Below are 9,658 nucleotides of genomic sequence, written 5' to 3'. Positions count from 1 at the left end.
ACTAAGTAAAACCTAAACCCATTGTGTAAGTGGAAAATGAGGCATTGAGATATTAAAGTAACCTGCATAAGGTTGCTCATTTATTAACCCCAGGGGTGGCATCCAAACTAAACCTCAGTTCAGTTCAGTTCAGTTCAGTCCCTCAGTCGTGTCAGACTCTTTGCGACCCCATGAATCGCAGCACGCCAGGCCTCCCTGTCCATCACCAGCTCCTGGAGTTTACTCAGACTCATGTCCATCGAGTCAGTGATGCCATCCAGCCATCTCATCCTCTGTCGTCACCTTCTCCTCCTGCCCCCAATCCCTCCCAGCATCAGAGTCTTTTCCAATGAGTCAACTCTTTGCATGAGGTGGCCAAAGGACTGGAGTTTCAGCTTTAGCATCAGTCCTTCCAAAGAACACCCAGGACTGATCTCCTTTAGAATGGACTGGTTGGATCTCCTTGCAGTCCAACGGACTCTCAAGAGTCTTCTCCAACAACACAGTTCAAAAGCATCAATTTTTCGGCGCTCAGCTTTCTTCACAGTCCAACTCTCACATCCATACATGACCACTGGAAAAACCATAGCCTTGACTAGTTGGACCTTTGTTGGCAAAGTAATGTCTCTGCTTTTTAATATGCTGTCTAGGTTGGTCATAACTTTCCTTCCAAGGAGTAAGCGTCTTTTAATTTCATGGCTGCCATGAAACTAAACCTATCTGACTCTTAAACTTGGCTAACTATGCAACACAACATTCGGGGGTAAGCTGCATTAGTCTACATTTCGCTCTATCTTTCAAGAAAGAGAGGAAGTTAGATGAGGAAGACCTTGTCAGTGGGTGAATGGAGCAGAGCAAGACTTTACTAACCTCTTCAACTCGTTCACTAGTCATTAGCGAGAGTTCCTAAAGGTTAAGTGTTCTCTGCACCTCACAGGAGTGCCTGTTTGCATTTGACATCTCAGCTCTTAAAAGTTCTCTTTTCTGTACAGATTGATGCCTTCCTTAAAAGAGAGTTTCTGGCAAATCAAAATGCCTTAATAGTGTTATTTTATTCCATATTTCAAGCAGCGTGATGGTAGTGCTTTAACAATGGACAGACAGTTGTGTTCTGGGTTCACAGGCATCTCTAGAAATTTATTCTCAGATTCGGTCAGCACCAAGGCTTAGCAACAGTTTCACTCTTTAATCTTTCCACAGAATAGCTGTCACCTCCTTGCAGTGCTGAAATTCAGGGTGCAGGACGAATGAGGCATGCGTAGTTTGCACTGGTTCCAACCCTGCCCGCTCTCCATTCGCCCTGTTGGCTCCGCCTCACGCAGCCTCGACGTGCTGCGTCATGGCGCGCCTCACCCTGGACGACCCCGGAAGTGGGTCGGGGGCTTGGCCTCTGCCCGGCCTCGGAGCCGGAGCGGGAGGTGTTACTCCACAGGCGTTGAGCTGAGCTGTCGAGTCGGGCGGCGGACCCCGGGTAAGGCCCGGGCCAGGGGTCCAGGATGCTGAACGTCCCTTCCCAGTCTTTCCCGGGCCCCAGCTCGCAGCAGCGCGTCGCCTCCGGGGGGCGTAGCAAGGTAAGCGCGCTGCAGTCCTCTCTTCCTGCCGGGATCTCAGGCTCCGGCACAGTCCGTTCTCTCCTTACGTACCCTCTCCCACCTCCTGTCCCCATCTCTGGCTTTCATCCCCTCCTACCCTTGCTGGCGATCTCTTTCAGATCCCATGCGTTCTCCAATCCTGGAACTCTCTTAACCTCCATCTCTTACCAGCTGGTCCCTTTTCTTTCCCATCCCTTTATCCCGTTCTGTCAATTCCCTTCTTCCAACTCTTTTTCCCACTAATCAGATTCAGATATAAGGTAATGACAGGCTCCGTGCTTCCCATATTGTTAGGTACTCTGTATTGGCTTCCTTCCTTCAACATAACCTGATCTCCGTTCTTTTGTTCATTTTCCGAAGAAGTTGTGAGCGATCTGGGTTCCCTTAGAAGAGGAGAAAGGCTGGGCAATAGTAGCAGTGACCAGTGTTTATCCCGCCAAGAGTGGGGACTCCAGAAGCTAGGGAAGATTGGAGAAGAGAGAACAAATTTCTATATACAAACCTACTGTTAGGTTTAGGGATACTTCTCCAAGTCACACTGCCTTTCTCTCTTCCTCTGGTACTTGATTGTTTTATCACTGTCTTTTCTACTGATATCTCTTGCTAATTTTGAAGCTAATATAATACTCTTTTAAGTTTTTGTTGAACATAATTACTGTTACTAACAGGTGGGATGCAAATGTTTTATATTTGCAGAATTTAATGAAATTGTCTCCCATGTTTATTGCAATATGAATGTTGCTTGCTCCTGTTGTTTGTTAGTTCCTCATTTTATAACCACATCTTCATGTTTTGTTTTCAAGACTTCCACCTGATCAGGCCATTCCTTTCTTTATTTCTGGACTCTTGAGTCTTTAGCATTAACGTCATTTGGGAACTTCATCAACTTTGTTTTCTCCGCATGGACCTGGAGCTTGACCCTAGGAATTCTCTCCATGGACCTGGAGCTTGACCCTAGGTCAGAATTATGGGTTCAGAGATCTGTAGCTTTCATTAGCCTTTCAGAAGTCTCAAACCCCAACTATAATAATATAGCTGAAATTGATTAAGTGCTTACTGACAGCCTGAGTGCTTTACATGTATTACCTTGTGTAATCTTTCCAGTGATCCTGTGAAGTGGGTGCTTTTGTTATCGCCATTTCACAGCAAAGGAAACTGAGGTTAAGAAATACTGCCTTGAAAGAGGCTTATATGGTATGACTCTGATGGTGACTTTTCTTTTATTGTTCCGTATATCGGCCAACCATCCAATCACTTGTCCTCTCCTTGGGGTTTGACCTGTTTCTCTCCTTAAATGCTTGGCTAAATAGTAGAAACTTTGCAAAGAAAGAACCTCTGAATTAGAATATGAGAGTTGCTCCCCTTCTCCTTTAAAACTACCAGCCACGTTCTCAGTATCATTTAAAGGAAATGATACTGACCCAAACACTCACAGGTGAGTGTTTGGGTCCAGAAAGTGAATAAAATAAGTTTATTGTGCAATTCAGACTCACACTGATTTTTGTGGTTTTTTTTTTTTCCCCCGCTTTGTGAACTTGTTGCTGAACTGAACTTGGGTTCACTTGCCTGACATGCAGCAAAGCCAATCCACTGACACTGGGTTGTGGTGGAGGAAAGTACAGCTTTTATTTGCAGGGCATCAAGCAGGCAGAGGAGAAGAGGGTGACAGAGGATGAGGTGGTTGGATGGCATCACTGATGGAATGGACGTGAACTTGGGCAAACTCTGGGAGATGGTGAGCGACAGGGAGGCCTGGCATGCTGCAGTCCATGGGGTCTCGAAGAGTTGGACACAACTTGGTGACTGAACAACAACAAGCAGGGAGAACAGGCAGTTAATGACCAAAAGACCCAAACTCCCTGTTGGCTTTCAGGCAAAGATTTTTAAATTCCGCATTTGAGATGAGAGTCTCAGGGTGCATGGTTAGCTTGTGGATCTCTTCTGTTTGGTTGCTGGTGAGGTAACATAGTGATATTTTAGAAATCTCAATCCTCTGTCTTGTTCCAGCCAGTCTAGGATCTGTATGTTTGTGGTTAGCAGTTTCTATCCCTTGAGGTTCTGGTTTCTTTAAAACAACTCAAGGACATTAGGTTGTTAACTATATCCATTCAGGAGGGACTAGGAGTCCTGTGGCTATGTTATTTTCTTGCTTGACCAATGTTCCTTGATTTCTGCATTTTCTCACATCTGTAGTTATTAGCTGTTTGAGACTGCTCTTTGGAATTTGGGAAGGCCTCGGAGGCTAAAGCTTTTTCTAGAAACAAGAAGTAGGGACATGAACCCGGGAGGGTCCCTCAGGGCCTTGCTCAATTTCAAAACAGGCTAATCTGGAACATGTGAGAACCTGTGTCAGGATTGTATGAAATGGGTTGTAGATAAGAAGACAGAACTTAGTTGGGGAGGTTTGTGTATCATAATTGTTAGAAGCATGGACTTTTGAGTGAGAAAGACTCATTCTGTTTCCATCCCTACCTTTTAGCCTCTTTGAGTCTCTTTCCTCAGCTGTAAATGGGACTAATATGAATAATACCCATTTTATAGGATTGTTCATAGGATTAAATGAGCTAATGTTTTTCTCAGCACAGTCCTGGGTTATGGTAAGCACTTACTAGATGTTACTAGCTTGTAGGCTTTTACGCAAGCCTCATTGATTGTTGAGGGATTGCTGTGCGGAAAAACCCATAGCACAGTGCCTGGTGCAGAGAATGCACTCAGTATGGTAGCTAATGTTATTTATAATAACCAACTAATAAGTATTTATTGAGAACCTACCATATGCTGGAGATATGGTCTCTTTTGGGGAGGGAGAAATTTCCACTTTTATCCATCCCTCTTGAGTCCTTGTGGCTAGACTGATAAAGCTGACACAAGACAGATTAGCAGTAGAAAAGATTTAAATTTTATTCATGCTTTTAAGCTTTTAGATAATAAATTTGATGCTGAAAGCTCAGCTTCCATGTATACTGGTGCTGAATCAAATCTTGGAGACAGATTTTTGGGTGAAGTAGCAAAGGATAGCTTTATTGCTTTGCCAGGCAAAGGGAGACATGTCAGGCTCCTGTCCTCAAAACCACGTGTCCTAACTTGGGCAAGATAGTGACAAGTTTTGTGGTAAAAAAGGGTGTGATCAGCTTGTGGACAGTTCTTCCGATGGGTTGGTGGTGAGGTAAATAGGAGTCACTGGAAAAGATCCTGCTGCTGACAGAGATTGAGGGCAGGAGGAGAAGGTGGCAACCGAGGATGAGGTGGTTGGATGGCATCATCAACTCAATGGACATGCATTTGAGCAAACTCCTAGAGATGGTGAAGGACAAGGAAGCCTGGTGTGCTGTTGTCCACGGGGTCGCAAAGAGTCAGACACACAGCTAAGCGACTGAACAACCACAAATAGGAGTCAACATTGACAACCTTCAGGTCCAACTGCTCTGGGGGTCTATATGCTTGTGGACAGCATACCATAACTTCCCCCACCTAGAAGGGGTTTCACTTCCTGCAAAACAGCTCAAAGATACTGTTGGGCTTCCTAGGTGGCTCAGTGGGTAAAGAATCCTCCTGAAATGCAGGAGACACAGGAGATGCAGGTTTGATCGCTGGGTCAGGTAGATCTCCTGGAGGCGGAAATGGCACCCCACTCCAGTATTCTTGCCTGGGAAATCCCATGAACAGAGGAGCCTGGCAGACTACAGTCCATAGGGTCGCAAAGAGTCAACATGACTGAAGCAACTGAGCATGCAGACTTGATGGGGAAACAGGACCTTGCCCCAAGACTGCTCTTGACTGTTTCTCCCTGGTCTCACCACCCCTCCCTTCCCTAATTAGCAACTGCTTGGATCTGCCCATTGGAACTCAGGGAAGGTCACAGAGGCTTAGTGAAGGCTGTTTCCAATAATCAAAAAAGTGAGGGACACAGAAAAGCTAAGGATCCCAACAGGGCCCTGCATGATACCAAATTTGAGAGGAATTGATGGCACAAAGAAACTTGGGTCTGGGTACTTAATTAGTAAGGAATTTAAGCAAAGTTTGGGCTTGGGTAGTAGATTAGTAAAGAAGTAACACGGCTTGCTTATAGTCTTCTGGGCCCCGAATTTCCTATCTCTGAGAGAAGGATGTCTTTCTACCTTCCAGTACAGGAAGGGCACCTTCCACAGGGGAGATTTGTTTCCTGCTTTCAAGGAGACCAAGAGGGTGGTCCAAGTATTCATCTTGCATGGCCTGCACTGGGCCCCAACAGCTCTGTTTTCAAAGAGTTTAATCCAGTGGACTTCACAGTTATAAATGCCTAAGGACTATAATAGTCTGTTATGACCATGAAGAAGTTGGTGCCAGAGAAAGCTTCTGGAGGAAGTAATGTCTGTGGCTGGGAGGGGCGAATCATCTTCCATTTGCCTAAAATATAGAACTCTAGTATTCATGCCTGGAGAATCCCCATGGACAGAGGAGCCTGGTGGGCTACAGTCCATGGGGTCACAAAGAGTCAGACACGACTGAACGACTAGAACGACTAAGCACAGCATAGCAAAGTATAGAATGGCTTCCCAGATGGCTTAGTGGTAAAGAATTCGCCTTCCAATGCAAAAGATGCAGGAGACACTGGTTGGATCCCTGGGTCAGGAAAATTCCCCGATTGAGGTAATGGCAACCCGCTCCAGTATTCTTGCCTGAGAAATGCTATGGACAGAGAACCTTGGCGGGTTACAGTCCATGGGGTTGCAAAGAGTGGGATGAGACTGACTGAACATGCACTCTTGCAAAGCATAGAATGGGAAGGGACAAAAGTTCAGACATGGAGCTAGTGAAGTCAACTCTGACCAGATTACAAAGGGCCTGGTCAACCTCTGTAGGGAATTTAGAAACATTATAAGAAATATGAGGAGCCACTGAAGGAGGCAGGGCCCTGGATTAGATCTGCATTTCCAAAAGATAACTTTTAACTACCCTACAGGTGTGGAATGGTGAAAGAGAAGTGATTTTGGTTTGGGATAGGAAAAATCATATGTGTTCTCACACTTCATTTATGAAGACCAAGAGACCTAGAGAGTTGTAGTTAGTGATGGTAAGGATGGATGATGAGGATTAATAAGAAGGAATGTGAAGTTGCCAAGACACCACAGACCTATTAACCTGGCTGTTTTGAGGACAATTGAATGTCTAAAATAGATATGATTTAGGGAATTGAGATATTTAAATGTTTTAGTCCCTTTGGGCTTCTCTAACAGAATACCATAGGTGCTTCATAGACAACAGAAACTTATTTCTCACACTTCTAATTGATCTCAGGTCAGCTCGACCTGTAGCAGCTTGAAGCGGGGCTTCGGTTCCTGGCCAGAGTTTAAGTTGTGGCAGTGAAAACACTGAATCCTAGCCAATAGACTAGCGGTCAGTGACAAGGCCCTGGACCTTCAGTTTTGCAGAAAAAATTCCCACAAAGACAGGAAGTGGTGAGACAAGTAAAGTATTTATTGGGAGGAAAAAGAGTACAGTACACGTGGATAGACACACAGGCAGACTAAGAGAGAGTTGCTGAATCGTACTTCCCTGGGGGCTCAGATGATAAAGCGTCTGCCTGCAATATGGGAGACCCAGGTTCGATCCCTGGGTTGGAAAGATCTCCTGGAGAAGGAAATGGCAACCCACTCCAGTATTCCTGCCTGGAGAATCCCAGGGATGGAGGAGCCTGGTAGGCTACAGTCCATGGGGTTGCAAAGAGTCGGACATGACTGAGCAACTTCACTTCACTACACGTGTCCTCATGGCAGTTTGAATTACTTACATGGGGCATATTTTCTGGGTTTCCTTTGGCCAGTCATTTTGATTTCCCTGGTTCAGAGACTGTATTTGATATATCTCAGAATCCTCCCATGTGTGGGGGGACATCTTTTAGCCAAGATGGACAATGAGCCTATGGGTAAAGAGCATCAGTTGGCATCAGTCCCCTTTTGACTTCCAAAGAGCCTTTCTGCACAGATGTAGTCAGGGAGATCTTTCTCAGTTGTCCAGATTTTCTAGTCTTGGAGTTTTGGTCCACCAGGAATGAATCTCCAATGACTTTACCCTGGGGGGGCCCACCTACCTCTTGCCTTATCGTGACTGGGAATTCCAAGATCAGTGCAAAACTGGCCAGTTTTGTGTCTGGTGAGAGCCTGATTCCTGTTTTGTAGCCATCTTTTCTGGAGAAGGCAATGGCAGCCCACTCCAGTACTCTTGTCTGGCAAATCCCATGGACAGAGGAGCCTGGTAGGCTGCAGTCCATGGGGTCACTAGGAGTCGGACACCACTGAGTGACTTCACTTTCACTTTTCACTTTCATGCATTGGAGAAGGAAATGGCAACCCACTCCAGTGTTCTTGTCTGGAGAATCCCAGGGACGAGGGAGCCTGGTGGGCTGCCATCTCTGGGGTCGCAGAGAGTCAGACACGACTCAAGTGACTTAGCAGCAGCAGCCATCTTTTCAGTGTCCTTACTTGGTGGAAGAGGTGAGGGAGCTCTCTATATGGCCTCTTTTATAAGGGCCTTAATCCCAACAACCTCATCACCCACCAAAGGTGCCACTTCCTAGTACCAGCATATCAAGGATCAGCATTTCAACCTAATTTGGTAGGGGGATACAAACATTCAGTCTATAGCAATAAGCTTCCTTGAATAATGTGACTGCTTTTACATTAAACAGTTATCTGGTACTATGTTACATACTAGTTATACAGGTTAGATGTGTGGAAAAATTTCCACTAGGGTGTCTTAACTGGTTAAAATACTAATGACATAATAATACCCCTTATCAAAAAGCCTTGAAAATGTATTAAAACAAAACCCTGCAAAATCCCAAACATCTTGTTATTAGACCCTCTGAACAGGTGCAGGCAAAGTTTTGTGGACAAGGCAAGATAATAAATATTTTAGGCTTTGAGGATGTCATAAGGACTCAATCTCTTCACCATCACCAGCACCACCACATGTAGAAATTATTCTTGGCTCAAGGGCTACACAGAAACAGAAACAGGAACAGGCCAGTTTGCCAACCCCTTCCCTAGAGTGTGGCAGTTTTATTATCTTCTATTACTTGATAACCTTTGTTTCTCAGTGGATGGATTCTTAGAAAACATCTTTCTATCTCACGTGAGTTCTAATAGCCTGTGTATGTTGAAAGTCCAGAAAGTCAGCGTTAGCCAATTTTTTCTATTTTCTTTTTTTTTTTTTTAATGGCATTTGTGACATCACCATATTGGTTTTTTATTTTTATTTTTTTAATTTAATTTAATTTTTATTTTATTTTATTTTTAAACTTTATATAATTGTATTAGTTTTGCCAAATATCAAAATGAATCCGCCACAGGTATATATGTGTTCCCCATCCTAGACCCTCCTCCCTCCTCCCTCCCCATACCATCCCTCTGGGTCGTCCCAGTGCACTAGCCCCAAGCATCCAGTATCGTGCATCGAACCTGGACTGGCATCTCGTTTCTTACATGATATTTTACGTGTTTCAATGTCATTCTCCCAAATCTTCCCACCCTCTCCCTCTCCCACAGAGTCCATAAGACTGTTCTATACATCAGTGTCTCTTTTGCTGTCTCGTACACCGGGTTATTGTTACCATCTTTCTAAATTCCATATATATGTGTTAGTATACTGTATTGATGTTTTTCCTTCTGGCTTACTTCACTCTGTATAATAGGCTCCAGTTTCATCCACCTCATTAGAACTGATTCAAATGTATTCTTTTTAATGTCTGAGTAATACTCCATTGTGTATATGTACCACAGCTTTCTTATCCATTCATCTGCTGATGGACATCCAGGTTGCTTCCATGTCCTGGCTATTATAAACAGTGCTGCGATGAACATTGGGGTACACGTGTCTCTTTCCCTTCTGGTTTCCTCAGTGTGTATGCCGAGCAGTGGGATTGCTGGATGATAAGGCAGTTCTATTTCCAGTTTTTTAAGGAATCTCCACACTGTTCTCCATAGTGGCTGTACTAGTTTGCATTCCCACCAACAGTGTAAGAGGGTTCCCTTTTCTCCACACCCTCTCCAGCATTTATTATTTGTAGATTTTTGGATCGTAGCCATTCTGACTGGTGTGAAATGGTA

At 44.6% G+C, this 9,658-nt stretch overlaps 1 protein-coding gene across 1 annotated transcript in view; it reads left to right on the top strand.

Annotated features, from left to right (window-relative positions):
* The first annotated feature begins 1,388 nt into the window (after positions 1-1,388).
* The window catches only part of CYB5R4 (cytochrome b5 reductase 4), a 117,053-nt gene continuing 108,783 nt past the window's right edge, over positions 1,389-9,658 (top strand). The window contains exon 1 of the mRNA NM_001038159.1: positions 1,389-1,550. Within this exon, the coding sequence (NP_001033248.1) occupies positions 1,476-1,550 (75 nt within the window). The 5' untranslated portion in view covers positions 1,389-1,475. The remainder of the gene's footprint in view (positions 1,551-9,658) is intronic.

The sequence above is a fragment of the Bos taurus genome, chromosome 9 (genome assembly GCF_002263795.3).
Source record: "Bos taurus isolate L1 Dominette 01449 registration number 42190680 breed Hereford chromosome 9, ARS-UCD2.0, whole genome shotgun sequence".
Lineage (NCBI taxonomy): Eukaryota > Metazoa > Chordata > Mammalia > Artiodactyla > Bovidae > Bos > Bos taurus.
Note: the sequence above shows the minus strand (reverse complement) of the source record. Positions and strands in the feature narration are given on the sequence as shown.